This window comes from Miniopterus schreibersii (genome assembly GCF_964146895.1).
Source record: "Miniopterus schreibersii genome assembly, chromosome: 21".
NCBI lineage: Eukaryota > Metazoa > Chordata > Mammalia > Chiroptera > Miniopteridae > Miniopterus > Miniopterus schreibersii.
This window is the reverse complement of record NC_138123.1, coordinates 7,980,428-8,005,370: the sequence shown is the minus strand read 5'-3', so window position 1 is coordinate 8,005,370 and position 24,943 is coordinate 7,980,428. Positions and strand designations below refer to the sequence as shown.

Genomic DNA, 24,943 nt, shown 5'->3' with positions numbered 1-24,943 from the left:
GCAGCCTTTTGGTGTATTGGACGATGTTTGGACCGAGCCGCCTGGCCAGGGCGGGCGTGTTGATTACGGCTTCAGCTTGACTGCTAGTAATCGGTCTGTTTAGATTTGGTATTTCCTGGTTCAGTGTTGTAAGGCCTACATTTTCTAGAAATGTATCCATTTCTTCTAGATTGTCAAATTTGTTGGCATATAATTGTTCATAGTACTGTTAATGATTTTTTGTACTTCCGTGGTATCAGTTGTAATTTGTTTTTATTTGGGCCTTCTTTTATGTTTGGCTAAAAGTTTGTCAATTTTTATTGATTTTTTTCTAGTTTTTTAAATTTCTATTTTATTTTTGCCCTGATCTTAACTATTGCCTTCCTTCTGTTTACCTGAGGTTTTATCTCCCTAGTTCCTTTATGTAGAATTAGATTGTGATTTTTCTGGTTTCCTGAGGTGGGCCTGTAGAACTGAAATGCCCTTGTAGGACTGCTTTTGCTGAAGCCTATACATGTGAAAAGTGATGTTTTCATTTTCATTAGTTTCAAGATAGTTCTTGACTTCCTCTTGATCCTCACTGGTTCTTTAGGATCATGTTGTTTAATCTCCACATACTTGTTTCCAGTTTTCTTCCTGTAGTTGATTGCTGGTGTCATGCCACTGTGGTTGGAAAAGATGCTTGATGTGGTTTGTCTTGTTGAATTCGTTGAAACTTGTTTTGTGGCCTAGTGTGTGTTTTCTGGAGAATGTTCCATGTGCAAGTGAAAAAATCTGGATGAACTGTTCTGACAAGGGATTGGCAGGTAGTGCTGGGTACCAGGGCTAACCCTCAAGGGGCAGCAGCTGTCACGGAGACTTCCCAGACCACGCCAGCCTGTCCCAGAGCCCAGCATGTCTGTTTGTTACTTATCAATCCAAGACTGCACATAGAAATCTGAGAGCCTATTTGGGACCAGTGCAGCCTCTCCAAGTTATTTCACCCCGCAATGAACTTTTCAAGGTGTTCACAGTCGGTTTGAAGAGCCTTCACCTGAATGTTCAAAATGTCCCCGTTACCTAGAAATTTTGCCCACCCTGGAAAAGCCACTTTTCAGGAAGTGTTCCTCCATTGCAGCTGATCTCTTACGGTGGTTTCACTGAAGCTCAGGAGCACTGACCCTGCTGGCAGTCCTTGCCCTTTTCCCAGTTGCCAACATTGCTGAGTTATAGCCCCTTGAGCTGCTGTGGCTTTTCTGTATGTGTGGGGTAGGGCCCTGGGGGTATGCAGAGTGTCCCTTTCCCCTTCCTCTGATGATGAATGTGGGCTAAGCCTGCCAGGTTCAGGCACCAAGAGCCTCATGCTGGGAACATGTACAAACCTTGCAGGAGCATCTGGAGGCAGGATGGGGTGTGACACTGACCTTGGGCTCCTCCCCACCGGCTCAGAGCTCTTTAGGAGTGAAAGAATTAATGCCGCAGTGGTAGGATGTTTTGCTTTTATTGAAACAAGTAAATCAGACAATTATATGAATTTTAAAAAAATTAACAGAGCCTGTGAGGACCCCTCAGGTCTAACCAGGTAACATCTGCACATTCATATCCTTCCGCAAAGGCTTCTGGGCCTGGAGGGGAAAAGAGGTTCCCCTACACACACACCATCTTCTAGCACGTGCTAGAAGACGAGCTGTCACTTTTCTACCCATGGGAGGCAGCAATTCTCTGCAAACTTCCAGTTCTCAAAAAGTACAGCAACCAACCAGAAAGCAGCCTCACTTGGTTAAACAGTACCTGTTGGCACTGCTCAGATCTGACTTCTCCCAGCTGCAGATCACAAGCCAGAGAGGAAAAGGGGAGGAAACACAAATCTCATTCTAGAAACACATACACAAACCTTATGCACGTGTCCAATAACATCCAAAAAGGGTTCTCTATTTTTCTTGGTGGCAGGGACTTGACAGGAGGAGTCTCACGCCTTTGGGTTAACATTCACTTTAGGTAAAGCCCTGTTACTAAAAGGAACAGGGAAGAAAACTGCCGGATCTCTATCCAGAGTATTCAGCCTCTGAAGAAACAGCTGGCAGATTCTGACAGCTGCTGTTTCATTTTCATTCCTGCGCCCGCGCCCCGCACCGTCTTAGCAGTAAAAACCAGGATAAGCGCTGGCACCGGGGCTCCAAGCAGCACCCCTCCCCGCCGGAGCCTGCCACCCCTCCTTGGGCAAAGGAGTTTAAACGGAGCATCACCACCACCAGCTTCCTACTAGTTTCGGCTGCACAGGGCTGAGTTCCCACTGCGCGGCTACTGCTCCGCCCGCCTCTTGCAGTAGTTGCTGTAGGCCTCCTCGAACATGGCCTTACAGGGGATCTTGGCCTTGAGCTTGGAGCAGATGAGGAAGGAGCCCCCCATCTTCCTGTGCAGTGAGTAGGTCTCCTCAGGGGGCGGGATGAGCCGGTGCTTCAGCATGACGGGAATCAGGCTGTGGATCTTCTCGGTGGTGCTCTGGGTGCCAAAGTCAAAGGGCTCCTCCGAGGCAAAGGCCTCCCCCAGGATGAGGATGGCGTCCAGGTGGGCATCTTCCATGGCCTAGAGGAAGGGGGGGGCAGGGCCAGCCTTGAGCGCTCCCTCAAAACTAGGTTTTGAAGTTGGGAAGTGTGGGGAGGTGAGTTTCATTTTTTAATTAGATTGAACAGTGGTAACGAGCATAAACCTATAGGGGCCTGGAAAACGACATTAATGTGAACTGGACTCCAAAAGGGAGTAACAGGGCCTACAGCAGAATGCAGGATGTGAGCCTCACCTGAAGCACTCGGGTTCAAAGTTTATAAAACAGACCTTTCAGGCCAAAAACAGTCTCAAGCGCTCCAGTTGCCTCCGAATGGGTGGTAGACGCAGGGCAACCTGGCTCTCCTTCAACCCTTCCCTGCTCTCCAGGAATGTGCTTTCTGAGTGGCTTCTGGGTGACAGGAACACTGACAGCAGTCCCTTAAAGGGACTGCTAAGATTTCTTCCAACGCTCCCCTCACCCAAGCCCTGAAACTTCCAGCATGACTGACCAAATGACGCAAATCTCTAAGTTGCTAGAGTTAGAAGGAAAAACGAGTTTCATGACAAGTCCCTAAGCCCCGCCACTCTGTGAGCCTCAAGCACAGAGGCTGGGGCAGGACCCGGCTTTCGGATTGCTGAGGTAGCCCAGGGCTCTGTAGAGACCCCTCGAGGGTGACTATCACCTCTGATCCCGCCCATTTATAAATTGAGGTTCTGTTTATGATTTCAAAGGAAAAAGGAATTCACTGCCCACCCTCCCCCCACAAGAGGTAGCTGCGCCTGGAGCAGCAGGCCTGTGGGACTCCAGAGTCCATGGAGCTCACCTTGACCTCGTAGCCGGTGAGGAACTTCATCTCTATGGATTTCTTCAGCACAGTCTCCCTGTCCCTGTCGGCAGCAGCCCTGATGATCTGGTGGAGGCACAGGAGAGCACCACGGGCAGCACATAAAGAGGAGCTCCTGCGGGCCAGAAGCTACCACCTGCCCCTCTCCCCCAAATGCTGACCCCTGCCTTGGAGGCCCCAGCTGGTGCTGTGAGCCTGACAGGGCCATGACATGACCTCACCCACTGTCACCACACTGTCACCACACTAGACAAGAGCCTGGTCAGCCTCCCTCCCTCCCAATACTGATACATCCAGCCCCAGCCTCAGGACAGCATGGGCCAAGGCCCTGCCCCTACCTGGATGTAGAGGTCAGTAAAGGACTTGTCATATTCCCGAGTTGCCCCAAAGTCCAGAAGAGCCACCTGGGAATGGGTAATAGCAGAAGGTTTGCAAATGGAGGCTCAGATCTCAGAGCCCCCACTCCAGCGGACCTCTCAGGCCCCTTGTGTGTGCCCCCCACCCCCACTCAGGGGCTCACCTTGTGCTGCTCAGGATCGTAAAAGAAGTTGGACCAGTTGGGGTCTGTTTGCATGAAGTGGAACTCGAACAGCTCCCTCAGGCACAGGACCAGGATGTGATGGCAGATCTGGGGTAGGTGGGATGGCCTGGTGACCTGAGAGTCTGGGGCTGGGGAAGCCTGACTCCTACCTCCCACCCAGCCCTGCCTTCTTCCAGCTGACATTTGATTCCAAGGGTACCACCTGGGGGAGGGGGAGGACATATCAGCCCCGTCCCCCTCAGCCACACAGAGATCACCTGGAGGCTCTAGGGCCAGCTGAAGACACACCTCATTCCGGATCTCCTGGCTCAGCCCCTCAGCCTGGTCCAGGGGGAAGCCAGACACAAGCTCTGTGGTCAGCACGTGGGGGCTGCAGAGCTCATCCACGATCTCGGGCACGTAGAAGAAGGGGTGGTCCTTCAGTAGCTCCCTGGCAGGGGTGGGAAGTCACACCCAGGGCCCAGATCCTCCCCACACCCACCCTGGGGTTGACATGAAGGGCAACAAGGGACTGAGCCGATCGAAGTGGAGGGCCCTGCTTTGTAATGGGTAGGATGTGGCTACAGCTCCAGACCCTGCCCACAGCCATCCACCCGTCCTCGCCTCCCCCATAGACTTCCTAAAGATGGTCCCTGGTCTCCCACTGGGGGAAGCAACAGGCAAGGGGCCTGAAGCCCAGCCAGGAGCTGCACCTGAACTTCTTGGCACAGGCAGCCTCCCGCTTGTAGTCGCACTCAAGTGCCAGCTCCCGCCTCAGCACGTCGATCAGGTGCTCAGGGAACAGGCCTGGACCAGGGAGGAGGGTGTCAGAATGCGCTGAGGGCTCCTCAGGGAGGCCCCCTCAGATGCCCAGAGCCCAGCACTCAGACCTTCTGGAAGCACGTTGCTCATGTTCAGCACAGTCATGAGATTGTTGACGTCACTGTTGATGCTCTGGGCCACGCCAGGGTACTGCAGGGGGAGCGGAGGGGGTGTTCCAGGTAGACAGGGCAGGACCCCACACCTTGGGCGAGTCACAGCTGTCTACATCTCCCACCCCCAGAACAGCCACCCACTCGGCCCCAGCCCTCTAGCTCAGGCCCAAAGCAGACAATTAACTTTTCCTGTCCTCGCCCCACCCAAACCAAGCTTGCTGGGAGGCTGTTCCGCCTCCCACAGCCACTCACTCGGCAAATACTTCTCAGTACCCAGTGCTGATCAGGTGTTGGGACAAGAAATGGCGACAGGGGCTCCACCCTGCAAGGGGCCCCCACACTACAGAGCCTGTAGGGATGAGTGCACACACTGGGCACCTACCTGGATCTTCATGGCCACCTCACGGCCGCCCTTCATTCGGGCCAGGTGCACCTGCCCGATGGAGGCGGCTGCAAAGGGTCGTTCCTCAAAGTACTCCAGCTTGTCCCTCCAGTTGGGGCCCAGGTCACTGTTGAGAGTTTTCTAGAGGGAGAGGCCAGAAACGGGGCATAAGTACAGCCCAGCACCTTGAAAAGCTCCCCTGCAGGGAGAGGAGGTGCTGGGAGGACCCAGGTGCTTCTGTGTACCGCCTGCCTCACCGTCATCTGTTTCAGTGGCATGAAGTCCGCGCTCTGCCTCACCCGCTCAAAGATCTTGGCCAGATGGGGGTTGATGAAAGCATCATCTGGAAGGCACCAGAGACATCAGAGAGCAGAGGCCAGGAATAGAGCGGCCACCTCAGTCTCTGCCACAGTGTGGTCACCTGGGAGAGGCTGCTCTACCCTCCCACACACTGGAACCCCAGGTTCAGAGACAAGGCGCACAGCCAGCCTCAGATTCCCCCTCGCACCCTGGCAGCATTTTCCTGCCTGGCGCACAGGTGGACAAAAGCTTCAAAGGAACAAAGGACACAGACCAGGATGTGCACACTCCTGGGGCACCAAGGCCAGCCACCATATCTTGAGAGAGCCGCACCCCAGCCCATCGCACCCTCTCCCACCAGGGCAGTAGGTGAGCCTATGCAGCCCGGGCCCTGATGTTAGGCAGCGTGGCTCTCTCAACTCACCCAATGACCTGAGAAGGTAGGCTTCTTAGAAATAACAGGCATAGCTTTTTATGATTAAAAGAACAAAAAGTATAGTAAAACGTTAAAAATACCCATAATCTGACCACCTGCAGAGAACTACGATTTTTCTTTCTGCCCCTTTTTCCGTGTTTTTTCCTAACAGTAGTCCTACTGCATGGATACTGTTCTAGCCTGCTTTCCTCGGGCAGCAGTCTTAAATATTCTGCAGTGGCACTGTCAGCGGGAGTCTAACATCCCCCACAGAAGTTCAGTCATGCAGCCCGCTAGCCCCACTACTGCTTGCTTCAGCTTCTGGTAACCTTGCTGACCAGCTATTTCGAGCCAGAACTTGCCCGTGCGGCCAGCAAGGTGTTTAAAATGACTTGTGTCTGCACTTACATTAATTTATCTCATGACCGGTCAGCAATGTTCGGACATGGAAACACATGTACTTGTGGCCGGTCAGCAAGGTGTTTAAGAGTCATGCCCCGAATAACGTTTCAGTCAATGACCCCATGGCACCATAAGATCATAATGGAGCTAAAAAATTCCCATCACCTAATGACATCATAGCCACTATAACCTGGTAGCACAATGTGTTATTCACATGTTTGTGCCGATGCTGGTGTAAACAAACCAGTTGTATAGAAGCACAGCTCATACAGTTATGTACGGTACGTCATACTTCATAATAAACGACTGTTACTGGCTTATGTATTTACTGTACTTTCCATGCTACTTTAGAGCATATTCTATCTACTAAAACACTGGCCCTCACTGGGTAGCTCAGCACTGTCCTGATCACCAAGGTTGTGGGTTTGATCCCTGGTCAGGGCACATATAAGAATCAACCAATGATGCATAAATAAGTGCAACAACAATCAATGTCTCTCTCTCTCTGAAATCAATACATAAAACTTAGAACAGTACGCAGTGTTACGGCAGCCTCACACATCTCGTGTTTGCACCTCCTGATTGCATCATCTTCTCTTGTGCTGACTTAATATCATGGTGTTTTGTGCAGTAATGTGCTGAACAGGCCTGGAGCCCAGAAGCAATGGGCTATACCATCCAGGTGTGTTTAAGACACTCTGACGTTTGCACAGTGACATCACCTGACGATGCATTTCTCAGAACATATCCCTGTTAGGTATACAACTGAATTTGCACTCACGAGGAACCCCATGATGAAGCTCCTGCACAGAGCCTTGACCGCATCTCTAAGGCTTTCCTTAAGGTAAGTCACGAGATGTGGAACTCCTGGAGTTGGGGTCTGTGCATCAAAAGACTTCAGATAGGAACTGCCACAGGGTATCACAACCACAGGCGGTGCCTACGCCCCGGCCTGCCTGCCCATTACCTCTGTCTTACACTTGGCCAACTCAATGAGTCCATCTAACTGCTAGTGAGAGGACCTTGCTTTCAAATGCTCCCACTTGGAGTGCCAGCCTCGAGCACTCCTGCTGGTGGGGGGGGCACCATTAGAAGCCCTGAGGCTCCCCCAACCTTGGCTCTGCTCTTGGGGTCACAGAGCCAGCCTCCTGTTCGGCCACATGCCCCTTGCCCCCAACATCACACTGTGGCAGGACTGTGAGCCCCCCTTCTAGCACCTTTCAACCAACACAGGGAGGGGTGTGTGGGTGGCAGCAGCCAGACTCATCAACTTTTGAGATGCCAGGACCACCTCTAGGTATCTCAAAACAACCAGAAAAAAGAAAAATGACTGTGGGCTCCTGTTTAAGACACTTAAACATCTCAGGCTGATCACCAGCCAGGATTCAAGCAAGAGGAGCCAGTGGGCAGAAAGAACCCCCCCAGCCCCTCCCAAGTTGTGCTGCCCCCCCCCCCCGGGCCCAGGAACCAGGCAGGGGCCCCACTTACCCTGGATGCTCAGCATCTGGCCCAGCTTGAGTGCCGCCCCCCGCACCTTGCAGAGGGTGCTCACAATGCGCTCTGCATTGGCCTCAGACAGGAAGGGGCTGGAGTCCAGCACAGCCTTCTTCCCCCCTGTAGACAGAAGCCAGGTCACCACGGCACCCACCCCCCTTCTTGGGGTGCCTGGTGGCCTCACTCAAGTGGCAGGAGGAAGAGGCCAGCAGGGCTCCCAAGCAGCCCCAGAAAGGCTGGTCAGTTGGGTGGGTCCAGGGCCTAAGGACCCCTGTGGGCACCCAGTTCCTTTCCTGCTGAGACTCAAGAAGCCTGAGTACAACCCAGCTCACAGTCAACTGGCTGTCTTGGGCCAACCATAATGCTCTCTGATCCTCCTTGGTAAATACGGGGACAGTAATGGGGGGGGGGGGTTTAAGTGTGATTCGAAAAAGTCCAATACGGAACCTGATAGTCCATAAAACCCAAAGTGCTATTTTAACTTTGTGTTCCACACCCACCTCCCTGATGCCTCAGAGGCCCTTCAGGAACAACTAGGTCTCCCCAGGCTTGACCCCAGCACCACACCACCACATATACACACAGTCTCTAGGGCCTGGAGAGGGCACCCTGAAGGTCAGTCAGCTGGAGGTGGGGACAGACACTAGGAGGGAGGGACCTGGAGGAACCCAATCCACAGCGCCCCAGGTGAGGAGGACTGCCAAGTCATTGTCCCTTGCCACCTCCCACTCCAATGTACTGGACAAAGGTCACCAGCACCCCTGGAGTCACTACACATTCACTCTAGGGCCAGCTGGCTGCAGTGAGAGCGTCGTCCTCAGGGAGGGGAGCTCAGGGTCAAGGACAGCACTTGCCTACTGTGCCTGCCTCTCCTCTCTGCCCAGAGGCCCCTGTAGCTCCCTGCAGCCGACTGGCCCTGGGATCAGTGCTCAGTGACCTCAGAGATGCAGATGACCTTTGTCCAGTACACTTGGAGTGGGAGAGGTCGTGGTGATGACTCCACAGGGTTGCAGGGAGGCTGGCTGAGTCCTGCTGCCAACCAGTGCTGCGGCCCAGGCAGAGGTCAGGACCACCCTCTCTGCTCAGTGCCCTGTCTCTACCCTCAGCTGCCCTACCTAAATACTAAGTCTTCCCTTGTCCTAGGTGGGGAGAGGCCTGCTTGGTGCTCCCTCTGACCTCCCCAAGCTCCGCAGCAACCTCTTCACTGTCCTCTAGCCTGTGACATTCGGTGCTTTTCCTGCCTACTGTCCTGTGAGCCCAGTTAGGTGCCTGGCACTTTCTTTAGCCTGTATCACCAACAGCCTGGTCCAGCACTTGGAAGATTGAGGGAGGTCCCCAAGGAGGGAGGAGGAGAGGTGGCTTGCAGGCCACTGCCCACTGCCCCAGGGACTGTCTTCAGCCAGCCTCTGACAGAGTGGGGTGCACAGGCTGGGGCTGTGAGGCCCTGGGGCCATTTAGTTTGCAGAAGAGAAGCCCCAGAGACAACATGCGAATCAGCCAACATCTCAGGGCAGCCCTGTTAGGCTTACTTAGGGGTCAGGCTCATTCCCAGGATGCCAGACAGCAGGGGATCCTGGGAGGATGAAAGATACTAGCTCCACAGGAAGAGACCAAGCTGCTTGGGCGTCAGGGGAGCTTTGGCCCATGGGCAGAGCCACTCCAGGATGGCTGGGCCAAGAAGGGTCCCCAGATCACACCCTCAGCTAAGTCACCAGCTTGGGCATGACTGGTTCTGAAAATAACCAAGGACATGCCCCCCACTCAGGAGACTCTTCCAGGGTTCTCCAGGCCACAGAATCCCAGAGTCTGCTCCGAAAGCTGGAGCAGAGTTTGGGGGCTGCCCAGGGCCATCCCACCCTGGCCTGAGCCCCAGGTCCTGTGGTTCCTGGGCCTCTTGACCTCCACTAGGGGCACTACTTCCCTGACAAAGGACACCAGCTGTAAGGCTGGAGCTAGTCCTATACTCTTCCCTGCTTGGATGTGGTGGCACAGAGAACAGCAGGGGGGGTTGAGGGGGGTAGGGAAGGCTGGCTTCTCATTCCAGAGAAAGCCAGGTTTTATTTTCAAAGTGTCTCCACACCAACACTAAAAATACCCTCACTAAATCCTCTGTCCTCTAGCCCCTTCCAAGGACACACATAGTGGGTCCCCTGTGCTCAGGGGCCTGTGGGGACAGGCTATTGCTTTCTCTCTGGGAGGTTCCTCAACCCCACAAGACAGTCTTGCAGGTGAAGAAGGGCCATCCATTGACTGGCAGGCCCTAAACTGGCCGCCAGGACGACAGGGACAGGACAGTGGGGTGTCACTGGGGAGTCCTCATGGAAGGGAGAGGTGTCAGATACTGGAATGAGCTGACATATCTCCTGGGGGGACCTAGTGTTCTGACCTGACCTCCGGCTGACTCTGGGAGATGGGACAGAGGTATCATGACCTTTGCCTCAGAGATGAAGAGCCATGTGGGATCTGTCCCAGCAGCTCCAGAGAGCATGGGCAGAGGCTGGGCCCAAATCTCAGCTCACAAGGTGAATATGCCCCTAGAGGTGGGACATGAGGTGGCCCCAGAACACAGGTGGAAGATGGGGGCTAAAAGGCCCACCTCCCAGGGTCAAGGGTCCAGCTCACCTGAGGTGTCCTCAGAGCGGAGGGTCTTCTTGGCAACTTCAGCCAGTGCTCCAAAGCCCAGACCCACAGCCAGACCTAGGAGGCGGCAGAGTCATTAGCATGGGAGCAGGGCTGCTGCCTACTGGCCTCCGTACGTGAGCCGTCTCCCCCCCCCCACCTCAGCTTCCCAGGGACCCTTGAGGACATTCCAGACATTTTTTTTTAATCCTCACCTGAGGACATGCTGAGAGAGAGGAAGGGGGGGTGGGGGTGGGGTAGGGACAGAGAGGGAGAGAGAAACAGGGGAACATCGATGTGAGAAAATATCGATCAGTTGCCTTCTGTATGCACCCCAACTGGAGACCAAGCCTGCAACCTAGGTGTATGCCCTGACCAGGAATCGAACCAGCAACCCTTCTGTGCACAGGATGATGCTCAACCAACTGAGCCACTCCAGGACACTCCAGACATTTTGAAAAGACAAAAAAGTAGGGGGTATACACCTGTTGTTTTCAGAGATCTGGAAGCCACATCTCCAATTAAACTTTAACTCTCCTGCCCACCTCCACCCCACCCATCACACTATCTGACTTAGGAAAATAAATAATATTAACCTTAAAACTCTAGCAAGTTGCACCAATGTCTGCATCTAGATTTTTCTCTGCCTAGATCAAATCTAAAGAAAACCTACAAAAGAGACAGATGGCGTTAAGAGGTTATCCAGCCTGACCATTGGGAAGACACTGGTGCGTGTGTGCTGTTAACGGACAGGCTTCCTAGGACAGCTCAGGCAGTGAAAGCAGGCCCAGCCAGCTGGGCAGCCCTGACCTTGGCTTCAAGAGCTCCTACTGAGAAAAAACTCGCTCTTCCTCCGACCTAGACCCAGCCAAGCTTGAAGAAATTCCCAGAACTTTGTTGAGGGAAGGCCAGAACCCAACTGGACTCTTTCTTCTCTCAGAACTGGGTGACACCTGAAGGCAATTATTGGAAGATCGTGCCTCTGCCTCAGATTCGCCAGGTCCTGGTGAGCATACCCCAGAGCCCACGCTCACTCGCTCGCTCTGTAGCCTGTGGCCCATCGGCCCCACATCAGCACCCTGAAGCCCTCAGAATGGCACACCTCTCCATTTTCTGATCCATACTCAGGCCCAGCCTAGCTACAGTCGGTGGGGAGAACCAGTCATGGAACCTGCTCTGCGGCCCCCACAGCCTGGCCTCCATCCTAGCCTGTGAGAAGGTGCCAGCACCTTCCAAGAAAGTTCCAGACATCTCCCATTTCCCACAAACAGAGGTTTTACAGTCAAGAAATGGAGAGGGGGAGCCGTGGGGGGGAGGGGAGGGAACAGGGCTCTCCCCCAGGCAGGAGCCCACTGGGCCGGCTTCCCAGGCTGGGGGCTGCTCATGTGATCTGGGAGCCTAGGCCCCCAGCCTGGACCCTGCCTCCCTGAAGTCCCTCTGGAGGTCATCAGAGCCAAATATGGCCCTTCCTGGAGCAGCCACTGGGCTTCTACCCAGATAGGCACCAGGGATTAAGAAAAGGAAAAAATAAAACACCTTCTAACAAACAGCACCTTCGGGGAGGAGGCGTGGGGAAAGGTGCCTCGGCAGGAATAAGTAAGGACGTGTGCCTGCGGATCCCCAGGCAAGTTAGCTCAGGGAGTTTCTGTGCGATAGCCGGGGGCAAATAAACAGCTACAGATGGGACGACCACCAGGGCACTCACACAGCATGCGCTGTGCACAAGACACCTAAGCCCTCTATTAGCACATCTAACAATCCTGAGCTGATGAGAAAGTCCACACACAAGGAAGTCTGACAAGAAGGCACTGGGCAAGGATACTGTCCTCTGCTTCCAGGTGTTAGATCAGTCTGCTCTCTGCCATCACTTGCATCCTCCACACCACTCCCAGACACTAGAGAAGAGAGGCCCTGGGGAGGGGGCTGCATTCCTCAGCACAGGAGGCGAGGGACCAGGAAGGAGTGATGGGGGAAGCTCCCTGTAGTGTGTTCCCACAGGTTCTCTGGAGCTGGCCCTCCATGCCCAAAACTGGGCCACTGGGGTAGGGGAAGACCTAACACAGGCCCTCTGCTGGCTGCAGGGGACGGGACTAATTACAGGCAGTAGGCTCACACTGCCATTTGTGAGAGAGGCCTCCTGGCTCTAGTCCCAGTGCTGTGACAAATAAGCATTTGGACCTGGGCAATTGGTGACTATGGCTCAGCTTCCTCATCTGTAACTGGAAATAACAACTGCCCTAATCGCCCTCAGAGCTTCTAAGAGAGAAAAACAAAGAACCCCCTTTTTAAGTTTGCTCCTGATAAAGCAGAAACCTTGCTCCCACACCCCTGCCAAGGGCACGGAACTTCTCTTGGCCCTACAGGGTACCTTTCTGGCTGCCTGAGCGAGCACCTGGAGGAACTCTGGGTACTGGAAAAAAAGCATGTACAGCATGTGCCCTCAAGAAGTCAGGCACTGAAACTAGTGTGACTATGTGCCACCCTCCGAGGGGAAGCCAGAGCAAAATAGGCCTTGGACACAGCCCCTGTCAACCCCAGGAACTCTAGTCTTTACAACCTCAATAAAAATCAACTGCCCTATTGGTCAATGTTGGTGGGGGGGGAACCTGACTTTAGACAAGTCAACAAAGGGCATCAGGCCAGGAGGTCAAAGCATATACTGCTGCTACAGGAGGTATAAACACTCTCACCCCTACTGTCCTGACACCCCTGCCCCAGCCAAAGGGTCCAATGGCATCACCGCTGCAGGATGACTCTGCAAGACCCCCGGGAAGCCACAGTGGGGTCTCTATCAGTGTCTAGACACAAAGACGATGGAGTTGAGTCTATCACAAAACTCAGTTACTCAATTTACTAACCTTTATCTTGGGATCATATCCTTTGTACTTTTGCATTGCTAAAATATCCTTTTAGAAAGATTAATAAAATGATAATTGATGGTGGGTTTTGTTTTGTATTAAATGTCCTTACTTGGCAAAATTAAATAATAGCCAAACTATGCCCATTCACCCAATGTTTCTTTGTTTTTAATTTTACCACTGATATGGGGAAGACACAAAAGCACAGGAGAAGGGGCATAATGATCCCAGAGAGAGCTCTGTTCATATATCAATAGCACACCCAGGTGTATCAGAATCTTCAGGAAATTACGCAACAACAGCCAGCAGCTTTGCATTTCAACCTAACCAATGCCTGTCTTCTAACAAAAAACACTACTCATTTTACTGTCTCTCATTTACTGACTCTCTTATGGAGTCTCATAAACTATTCTGTAAAAAAAAAAGTATTTTTCGGGGAGTGAGGATCTCTTAACTTTTTATCTTTTAAAAATAGTAAGATTCCCAAGGGTCCAGTCCCTCTACTCTTCATTCCTGACCCACTGTTTTCTCATTAGCCTCTGATTTAAGTATTATATTTCAAAATTCTTTCTAAATAAAATCTAAATATCCTCACGTCTTCCTAGTCTCCGCCTGTTGTTTCCGCTCTGTCTTCCTATTCCCCTTACTCAGTATTCCCCTTCCTTCTGCCTTAATGTTCTGGACTGGAAATTCCTGGGTGAAGGTCACAGTAACCGCCACAGTGCTATGCACAAAATATGCTCAGCTGCCTTCGGTAAGTTTTCTACAGTGCCTACTGTATCTGTTAAAGGCTCACTTCCGTAACATCCAGTTTCCCTCACCTTACAGTGCAGAGGAGGTAAGACTGACGCACAGAGAAAAGGATGGAAAATAGAGAAAAGAGCAGAGGAGACACACAGGAAAAGGAAAAGATCTAACACGCGTAACTGGGGTCACAGGAGGAGGGGAGAGAACAGGGTAGAAGCAGTATTTGAAAAAATGACCAGCCTAAAGCCTGTTGGTCTACACCTCAAAAGCATCTTACCCTCATGAGGGGAAGAAAGGCTAGAAGTGTTTCCTAGGAGAACAAAGTCCAGCAGTGTTACCTCTAACTGCTTAGGCAATGACCCACCAATAAGTCACATATTCACAATACAATGAAGAACATACATAAATAGTATGTTTCTACCCCTGAAACAAATATTTTTGCAATTCTTTCTAAGCATCTATGATATCAATTCTGATCTTTTTCTATTCAATTCCGTTCTCCTTAGTTTGAGGGTTTTTTTTAAATGCTGGTCCTGACCCACTAAATTAATTTCACACTCATTAAACCCACAGTTTGAAAACCTCTGGGAGAGGTAGAAAGCCCAGAACTCACTTCTGGCGCCAGAATAGCACATTCTTCCTGGACCTGGCACCTCTTTACTCCCACCTTGCCACCTCCAAGCTTGAAATTAGCTAACTGCTTAGGCAACAATGTGGGCAGCTCTGAATCACGGCTGTGGGCAAACCTCCAGCACACAGACACCAGAGGATGGCTCCAGGCATCAGGCAGCTGTCAGCAAGGGTTCAAGAGGCTACTGATGGTGCAAAGCACCTACCAAGGCCAAGGCTCCCCCTTCCCCTCCCCAGACTCCTTCTGGCTGCTCATACCCCCCACCCCAGGGTCCCACTTCTCAGGGCCAGGGGCCGAGGGAGCCTCTGCAGACTCTCCATAGGGGTTGAGTGAAGGGAGGCTGAAGTAGTAGGAAAGCTGATGCTGCAGACACTGCCCCCCAAGCGTGGCCTGAGTAGCAAAGCTGCAACTCACAGTGTGGCATCAGCCACACCAACCCCTAGGGGTAAGCTAAGGCACAGTGGAATCCAATAACTGGATCACCCACCTGTGGGAAACACCCAGAAACTAGTACCACACTCCCCAGGACACCCATGGGCCCCACCCTCTTCTACCTCCACGCTGGCCCCACGGTAGCCCCATCTCCACTAAGCCATGACTGGCACGCCAGGCAAGATGAGGCGGCACAGGGGCACACAGCCACCTTACCTCCAAAGTTGGCCAGCCGCCCAATCCGTGTAACTGGCACCTTCCTCTCCCGAGCCCGCTCACTGAGCTAGAGGGAGAACAGAGAGAGACCTCAGGGAATCAGCGAATGGGGACAGGACCAGCCTTCAGGGGTTCATGCTGCCTCTCACACCCCCTCTCCTCCACCAAAGCAGCTCTGCCTGACAGCATACTCCACCACCAAGAAGAGGCCTTCATGTTCCCCAAACCTCCAGACCATACCATCTTTGGAGGGGGCCTGACACCAGCACCACTGTGGGAACCACCGCTCAGGGCCCACTCCAGGGGGGCCCTCCCAGACGCACCATCTGCTTGTGCGGCTTGCTCTCAGGGCGAGCCTTGGCCTGCCGGGCCTTCTCAATGTCCTCGGCCGTAAGGCCCCCCACGGAGGACTGGTCCTGGTGGTAAAACCTTTGCTGAAGGCCAGTGGGAGAGAAGGGCGCTCTGCTGTCTACAAAGAGCCTCCCATTCGCCCTGCCCAGAGGAGAGGCAGCCTGGCCTGGGAGCCCAGCTTCCCTAAAGGGTCCACTGTCAACGTAGGCAGTAGCTGGACCCTTTCTGCCAGCGTGATCCTGGGGTGGAGATGATGACTGGTCCTGGGAAGAGGCTGCAGAGAAGTCTGGAGACGCTCCCTCGGCCCCTGGCCCTGAGAAGTGGAACTCTGATTCTGGGTCATCAAAACTCTCAGAAATGTAAGGTTCTTCATGCTTCTCCTGCTCCTGCGGGGAACAAAAGCCGGTATGAGAGGAACAAGAGGCAATCCCCACCACCACCACCACCACCACCCCCGTTGTACATCCTTCTCTGCACAAGACAGCATGCCACCACTGTCCTGCCCTCCAGTCCTCCAGAGGGTAATACCACATTACTCCTGAGGCCTGTGGTCAGTTCTGGAGGTGAGCAGTACCTTCCCAGCCCTGGAGCCAGGAGCCCCGGATTCCAGTCCTGCTTCTGCCAGGGCTCCACTGTATGATCCCAGACAAGCCACACAGTCACTGAGACCTGCTGGGTGTCCGGCCAGGACCAGGCCAGTTACTACCACTCCTAGCAAGTTCCTCACCTATTAATCGGGGCTAAGGACAGGCCTCCAAGGCTTTGGGGAGGGTGAACCAGGGCAAGAGACAGGAGACCTTTGAGAAGTGAAAGCATAACCACAGACAGGCAAGGGCAACGTGCAGATGTAGACACCCCACCACTCCAGGCGAGTTCCTCACCACAGACACAGCTGCATCAGTCAGCCATGGCATGCCTTTAAGAGGCTCTCACTGGATGACTTGCCATAACCAGCTCTGGCCTGGCTGTCCTTGGGAGTTGGGGGTACGTTTTTCTTTCAACAACTATCAAGACCTGGCCTTTGGGCCCATGTTCTTTCTACTTTAGAACGCTGAGTGACCTTGAATGAGTTCCTGACCTTTCTCTGCTACTTCCTCATCTAAAAATAGGACTCCCTACAGTCACAGTTACATGGGGGCCACAGATATGACCAGGGGAATAGTGCTGAGTAGGCTATAATTGGAACAGCACTGACTCCTGAAGGGAGGTCAGTGGCCTGGATTCCGTTCCACTGAAGTGGATTCAATGCACAGCGTGCTGCCTGCAGCTCTGCAGACACGGCAGTAGATCCACAGCCTTCTCACTCTCAGCTTTATAAGATGTTGCACTTGCCTCCATTGCAAGGTAAGAGACTTGGCTATGGCTCTCATTGCACAAATGGGAAACTTAGGCTGAGAGAGCTGAAGTAATCTGGTAAAGGCCCGCCAGCAGGCCAGTGACAGAGCAGGGGTCCCAAGCCAAGGTCTGCCGTGCTGGCCAACCAATAGCTCTTTTCTCAGGGCAGAAATAAATTATATTGGGTTCTCTGTGTACCTCTCAAGATGGCCGGGAAGCACTGGGGTGAGAGGACTAAGGCAGGGTCCCTGAGAGCCACAGCAGAGGCTCCTCCTTCTGCCCCCTGACTCCTGTGATGGCCACCTGGCCCTGCACTACCATAACCTGTTTAGGTGGCTGTGAGGCCCCATGGGCAGCAAAGGGGACTCAGTGTCTCAGTGGGACCAGTCTTGGTATCTAGTGAATGAAGATGTGAACAAATCCCTGGAGGAGCTGGAGGCAGAGGTTTCTGCAATATCTAGCTGACCCTCCATCCCCTCAGAGAGAAGGGAGGCACAGGAATCTGAGTGTTGAGGGAGAGAATGGGAGCACAATGGAGAACATCGCCCCACTGAGTGTCGTCTTCATGGTGGGGGACAGTCTCTCCCTCCTTCCTCTAAGTGACTCACCTCGAGATTGCCATGCCTGTCTGTGGAAACAGCATGTGGGAGACTAGGCAGGGGGCCCCTCTCACCTCTCAGGGAGATCTGCCCAGGTCTCCCCACTCTGTCTCACTCCTGGGAGGCCCAAGTGAGCTGGGCAACTATACCTCCTGAGTGTTCCACAGGCAAAAACATCCAACAGGAAGACAATGGCTCCTCACTAGAAAAGGCACCAAATAAGATGGCCGGAGTCACAGCCCCACCTCAACAGAGGGAGGGCAAGAACAGAGAGTCTTACACTGGGAAGAGGGCGCACGACTCTGATCCTGCCACTTAATAATCACGGGCCTCTCATAAAGCTTCTTAGTCTCAGTTTCCCATGTGAGAATGCGGTAGGCATCTAGGCCTGCCCCCTCTTCCAGGACAGCAGTGAGGCTCGGATGAGGTCACGGGTACGAAGACTTCCAGAAGTCAAAGGCATTTGTGTAGGGTGAGAGACAAGTCACATATTGCCATTGAACCCTTAGAGAACAGCAGGGCCTCCCCTGCTGGGAATCCAAAAACTAAGACTAACCAGAAGCCTGAAGTCTGTGATCGCCTCAGCCTGGAGGAGCTCAAGTATCCTCTGTCCAGAGGGTCAGCCAACCAGAGAGAGAAATGGAAGGAGAGAGGTGGCAGGGCACCCTCTGCAGTATAACTCCCAATACACATGTGCCCATGCACATAGCCTTCCCATCCCCTTGGACTTTCAGGAACAGTTATTGGGGACTGTGCAGTGTTACACCATATATCAAGCTCTGTTTGTAATCACCTCTCCAGCACTCACTTTTACTTAAAACCTTCCTCTTGGATGGTAAAACACAGAGGCTCTATGGACCATGGTGCAAAAGAGCATGAGAGACAAGAGGAAGACGGGAGGTGAAGCTGTCCTCAGCTTTCACCCAGGAAAGGAGCACAGCCCCACAAGCAAGACCCAGCGACCCGCAGAAAAATGAAGCAGACATAGTGGGAAAAGCCTTCGAAACCTGAGGAGACCCAACTGACACAAAGGCTCCTGCGACAGCTCCATTCTAAGGTGTGATATCCAATGAAACATGTTTCCCAACCTGGCCATGACCCCACTGAGCCCAGACAGTGGATGGCTTCCATCACTTCTTTACAGAAATCAATCCAACAAAAAACACTAATATACATCAGATAAACAGGAAGAAAGTGCTTTGTCTTATTAAAAAATTGCTTCAGTGAAGGAAGCATGTAGGGTTCCTTTCAGCTGTCTCCCACAGAACACAGGCAAGAATTACTTTTTTCTGTGATTTTTTAAATTTCCCAAATTAAAAAGACCTCTCTTCAGTACCTCAACACAGGCCCAGAAAATGGACATAGACCAGGAAGAGGGAGCATGGCCAGTTACCTGAGATCCCCCTGGCAGAAAAGGGCCTGGTCTCACCCTTGAGCTCTGCATCCCATGCTTGCATCAGTCAATGAGTGCCAGTGAATTACTAATCTAACAAGTGTGCTGGGCCTCTTCTCAGCTCTGTGAAGCGTCCTTTAACTAAAACTTGAGTCACCTAGCAGCCTCACACAGGGACCCTGCCCCACCCAGAAGGACAGCGGGTTACACTAACCAGTGGGCTCTCTGGCCCTGGCCACAAGGAGACTAGAGACCCTGGCTGTGTCCTGGTCTCACCAAGAGCTCCAAGTCCAGCTCCCCTCCCACTGGCACCCATCCTGGACCAGCCTCCTTACCTGCACCGTCCCCAAGAACATGCCAATCTGCTCTGCAGCTGTGGATTGTAGGGCCCTGGCCGCCATGATGAGCTCCCCTCCGAGGCCCAAGTGCTGCAGGTGGGTTTCCACAGCCGCCTCAGTCAGCTTGGCAAGGCCTTTGAGCACCATGATGGCGTCCCCCAACATGGCAGCCATCCTTCAGAGCTGGAAGAGAGCAGGCCAAGTCAGGGCAGGGGTGCACCACACCTCAGACAGGGTCACACACTGATGAACTCTACCCCAAACTCTGGGCAGGTGACTGGTTTCTCCTGACCTCCCTTTTGATCCAGGCTGACAGAGAAAAGAGAGAGGGGAAGGGCCCAGGGCTCAAGGTCAGCTCCCTGCATTGCAGGGCACTAAGCAGAATGCAAGGTTCCAAGGGGTCAGGGCTGTGCTCCAGGCATTTCCTTACCTAGGCCTCACAGCCACCCTATGAAACACCCTATGAGACAGAGAGAGGTAAAGTGATTTGCCTCAAGTCTCCCAGCCACCAAGTGGTAGAACCAGGACTTGAATCAGGTGTACTGACTTAGTCCAGGGCTCTCTCCTCTGGAACAAACTGTAGGCTGGGGAGGGAGCACCTATTCCCAAAGCAGTTCCCTGCAGGCCTGGGGCTCCATCCCAAACTCCTCAGGGACTGCCTGTCCCTGCCCAGCTGCTCTCGCTCTGCCCAGTGAAGCCTCTGACAGACACCCACACACCGAGGGAAAACCAGAGCCCATCCCCTCCCTCAGACTCAACTATTCACCAAGCCAGTGTTTTCAAACTGCAGTCCAGACCACAGTGAATCCATTTGGAAAATCCTAATCTGCATTAAAATGCAATGACATGATGTGAAAAGGAAGCGTCAGAGGTACTATAGATAGGATTGTCTTGTGAAGCTTGTTTCCCTTGTGTGTACACATGAGCTTCTGTCTCTTTTTTCTCTACTGAGTTCAGTCTAAAATGTGTTTCTTAATGTAGGTCAGAGTCAAAGAGGTTGAAATTCGCCGTACACAGTGGTGCCTCATGGGGGGAGGGGGTGCTGTCAATCACCCAAGCATTTCTTGAGGCCTGCTAGGGTGCTGTGCGCTAGGAGGGGTAAGATAAGGTCCTATTAACAAACTGGGGCTGAAGAAAAACCACAAAAAGGAAAGGAACAGCAGGACACCCCAATGAAGGTGCACTCTAGACAGGGCATGGAAGACCTAGGATCTGCTACGTCTCAGAGATAGGGCAGAAACGAGAGGAAAGGGGTTTGGGCGGCAGGCCCTGCAGGCGGGGGACCTGCATGAACAAACATGTAGAGGCTGAGAAGGGCAAGATATTCCCTGGATGCAGGGTACGGGCCAGCAGGAGGGAGAGGATGGTCACAGAGACACCTTGTGGATTCCCTCTTATTACACTAATTAATAGAAGCACATACTAGAAGATAGGGTAAGAGCACTAAGACCTCAACCAGAACTCCAGGGACTTCTGAAGATGGCAGGCAGGATCACTCCTGCCTGCCCTTCACAGGGGAGCAGCCCCAGTCAGCCCAGGATTTCTGCAGGGATCTCTGCTCCTGAGCAGGGTACACAGTTGTTTTTATTTAAAAGGAGAATTGTAGTGAGAGCCAGAGAAACCCACTAATGCACAGGAGTCTTGGAGAGCTGAGCTGACCTACCATAACCTGCCCTTGGGAACACTTCACCTTCATATGAGAATAGCTAGCTACCAGGTACTGGGCTGGATGCTTTCCATACTTCATCTCCTTTTAATCTTTATAAACAACTGAATGGCATGGATATTATTCCATTTTAAAAAGAGAAAGCCAAAGCCAGAGAGCTTAACTAACTGGTCGAGGTCATTCAACTTCTGAATGGTGGCCTTGGGGCCTGATCCTGGCCCTTGTCTGCTCTGTGCCCACCACTCTATGCTGCTTCCCCAAATGCTTGGCCTATGACTGTGAGGCACCCTCACAGGAAGAGGGCACTGCTCAGGAACAAATGGACCACCTGCATCCTAACTAAAACCAAGGAGGTTTTTAGAAGGTGACCGACCATACCCTTGAAAGAGACAGGAGAGTAAGGTAGGAGGGCTAGCCCAGCCCATCACCTGGTGCCATTTCATACTTCAGGCTTCCTCTGGGCTCCTGTACTTGATGACTAAAATAAACAAGCCCCACAGACATTCTCTAACGTCTAGGACTAGGAAGAGATTACATAATCAGAGATCAAATGCAGCTGGTGCCAGCCCTCAACAACTCCCCAGCCCCTGGCCCCAATCCCGACATGAAGGCACACCGTCAAGTCCAGGGAAAAAAGTACCCACCAAGGCCCATAGACCCGTGAGGAAGGAGGTTTTCAAAAGAGATATCAGAGACATGCAATGGCGGTGGCAGGGCCCCAGCCACGTATCAGAAGGACCCTTGCTAGTAGCCCCAGGACCATACACCATACCCCACTGCCCCAGGGGTACCCCAAAACAGGCCTTCCCTTGCTCACCTCTGAATCCAATCCAGATAAATAAGGCAGAAGTCTCCCATTGGCCACAGACCCCAACAATTCCAAAACCTTACCATGTCTAACTCATGTCAAATCTTCCCTAAAACTTCCTGAGACCTATTAATTCAGAGTTTATTTTCAGGCTTAAAACTAATTCTTCCTGAATTTCTCATCCTATTTATCAAAACCACACACTAAAATCTCACTAGAGCAAAGGTGCTAAGGGGGGTGGGGGTGGGGGTGGGGGTGGGGGTGGTGTGTGTGTGTGTGTGTGTGTTTTGGTTTTTTTGCCCACTTCCCCTACTCTAGCTTGAATGGCCCACTGTACCGATGGCAGTTCAATTTGAAAGATCCATTTCTGGTCCTGCACTCTTCTGGTTTTTTAAGTATGTCAGCACTAAGCACAGCTCCATGACAGGCCAGACGGAATAGCACCTAGTTTACACTGATGCTATTAAAATGTTAATGACCAAAACTTCTTTAAAGTCCTGCATTTGGGAAATATGAGTAACAATGGTCTCTTTCAGTCTCTTCCTAACTGTATTTTCCTAACTTTCTAGCTCATATATCCTACTTTCAAAATGGCAAATAAATAAGTTATCTTTTTAAAAGTACACATTATAAAGTAATGTTATGCCTTTCTTCCTGCCTAAATGGTTGTGTCCTCACACCCAATGAACTCACAGTGGGCACAAGTCTCACCCTAGACAGTGGGCACCATTTGGAGAAATATAACTAGACCATCTCCTCTGGAAGGAAGACCCACTCAGGTAGAAATAACATCACAGAAATATACCTTCCAGCTTATTGTGATGCAAACCCTGCTTTTCTCAAATCAACAGATGTTGCTAATAAACAGCCTATCATTCGTGAGGAGATTCACATGTGGATGTATATTTCAAAACCACAGCCTGTGCCCGTACCCCTTTGACAAAATTATTTATCTAATGTGCTGGGGCTGTACCCAAACCTCCCACATGCTGTTCTGCTCAAAGTGAACCGTTCTCACTCTAATCAATATCAGGTGGTTTGGTTTTCTTTTGCAAAGGAGTGTCTACCCTCAAAAAAGCAGAGGGAAGGGGAACAACTGCCAGAAGAAAATATCTTTCCATAACTTTTCTCACCTTCTGGTTTTCAAAGATTGGGTCTCACAAATTCTAGCTCTCACACCAGAATCCCAACCTGACTCAGAATTCAGCTATCCAGAATTTGGGTGGAAACCCCATCCAGGAATGCACAAGAACCAGGCACCCAGCTGCACCAGGACCTTTCATCATGATCTTAAACAAAATTGAAAGCTCCCCAAATACATTTAATACACGAATTAAAAATCTTACCCTCACCACAATTTCATCTACAAGTATCAGAGCCCTCACCCCACCCGACTTCATCCTGCTGGTCCTTAAATGGGTTTTCAGGACCTGGCCTGGGAGTAACATAGGCATGGAGTATGCAGGCTCTGCCTACTTGGCAGCATCATGTGCCCCAGAGGCCTTGGTGCCCATCTGCTCTTCTTGAGGAGAGGAAAGCCCAAAGTGCAAGGTGAGCACAAACAAATAAAGTGGTGGGAGTGGAGGATGGGTACTCACATTTGGGAGTGCCCACAAGGTACCAGCACCAAAATACAGTCATATAGTCATTCCTTGAACACATGTTCACTAGCGTCTCCTCCTGGTGCTCTGGGCCAGTCTGTGCAGGTCCAGGATGAACCTGCCCTTGGCCCTGGGGTGCTCACAGCTGTGGTGGCATACAGGCACATTTAAAATGGGCACAGACACCAGGGAGATGGCCAGAGGCCAACTGAGGCTCCCATGCCAGTATGAGAAGGTGGCTGACCAGTGGAAAAGACTGCCCCAGGAGCCAGGACAAGGGTCCCAGCTCCACCACCGCTGCTGACACTAAGCATGTTACTTGTCTCTTTATCTCTTTCAGTAGGAGAGCACTTCGGTTGGCTAGCCAGGCCCTGTTTCTGGTCCTAACATGCTAAAGTGCTATAAAGGAAGTAAATAAAGATGTTGTCTAGAGAGAGAACAAACTAGAATACACACAGCTCACCACTCCCCAGGGACAGAGACTGAGAAAGACGAACAAGCAGCATCCCCTGGCAGGGGAGTCCTCAAACTCAGAGGAAATTTTCCTGTTGAACTTTCTCTTTCTTCCCCAGATACTACCTCATTCATGTTGGAGAACAGACTCACAAAGTGCTGTCTACCTGGCCAGATACAATAACATGCAACAATAGGGAAATGAGCTGTGTGCTTTTTACAAAATAAATATAACAGGCAATCCTGACAAGCATAAAGCAGAGGAAGGCAGAGTATACTTTTCCACTCAGTACTTACATGAGGGAAATTTATTTTGGGGGGAGGATTCCCATACACACCCCAAATCCTCCCTTCACAGCCAGAACTCACCATCTGCCGCTTGTCTCTCCTCACAGGTGACAGCAAGCCAGGAATGATGGTGTGTGAATTTACTAAGCCATTGTTCAATCTCCTCTGCGACCATAAAGCGTAGCATTGCAGACCAACTGCCATCCAAGCAAAGCCATGGCATTTGTACCTCTAAAGCCAGTACATCCTCCTCTGGTCTCTTCCCACTCTGAGCTGCTCCTTGGGGTGGCTGGTATAAGAACCCAAAAGCAAGCTGCACAGAAAGCCCTTTGTCTTGGGGAATGTGTAAAGCTCACTGAAAAGCTTTCTCCTAAGCAGGCTTTGTCCAGCCGTCTGCAGCATATAAGTCACCACAATGTCCCATGAGCATGAAGCTCAGCTGTCCAAAACTGACCTCACCACCCCTCCCTCTCCCTCCCCAGGCTTCCAACCCTGAGCAATGAGACCACCACCCACTTCTCTACAACCCTCCTCACCTCCCCTAGTCTACCTGAATGTTCTCACCTGGGCAACTGCAACAGCCCTTAAGTGGTCTCTCTGCCCCAGCCCTGCCCCCTCCTATCCACTCCCCATGCTACTGCTACAGCAATCACTATAAAAGGAAAATACTATCAAACCACCCCCAGGCTTCTTGACCTCTCCGGGATTCCTAAGGGGCTGAAAAAACCTTCATGACTAGCCCACCCCTGCCTCCCCAGCCTTATCTTGCCATGTTCACTCCACTAAATGTGCTCCAGTTGGGTCAACCCA

The 24,943-nt window shown here is 52.1% G+C and overlaps 1 protein-coding gene across 2 annotated transcripts in view; it reads right to left on the bottom strand.

Moving 5' to 3' along the window:
* Positions 1–303: 303 nt before the first annotated feature.
* The window catches only part of COQ8A (coenzyme Q8A), a 36,775-nt gene continuing 12,135 nt past the window's right edge, over positions 304–24,943 (bottom strand). For both annotated transcript variants that reach the window (XM_081123724.1, XM_081123723.1), the window contains exons 2-15: positions 19,315–19,500; positions 15,625–16,038; positions 15,302–15,368; positions 10,421–10,495; positions 7,793–7,918; positions 5,445–5,530; positions 5,188–5,328; positions 4,761–4,842; positions 4,584–4,677; positions 4,180–4,321; positions 3,871–3,978; positions 3,689–3,754; positions 3,330–3,416; positions 304–2,544 (exon numbers count right to left, since the gene is read on the bottom strand). In XM_081123724.1, coding sequence (XP_080979850.1) covers positions 2,260–2,544; positions 3,330–3,416; positions 3,689–3,754; positions 3,871–3,978; positions 4,180–4,321; positions 4,584–4,677; positions 4,761–4,842; positions 5,188–5,328; positions 5,445–5,530; positions 7,793–7,918; positions 10,421–10,495; positions 15,302–15,368; positions 15,625–16,038; positions 19,315–19,491 — 1,950 coding nt within the window. In that variant the 5' untranslated portion in view covers positions 19,492–19,500 and the 3' untranslated portion in view covers positions 304–2,259. The remainder of the gene's footprint in view (positions 2,545–3,329; positions 3,417–3,688; positions 3,755–3,870; positions 3,979–4,179; positions 4,322–4,583; positions 4,678–4,760; positions 4,843–5,187; positions 5,329–5,444; positions 5,531–7,792; positions 7,919–10,420; positions 10,496–15,301; positions 15,369–15,624; positions 16,039–19,314; positions 19,501–24,943) is intronic.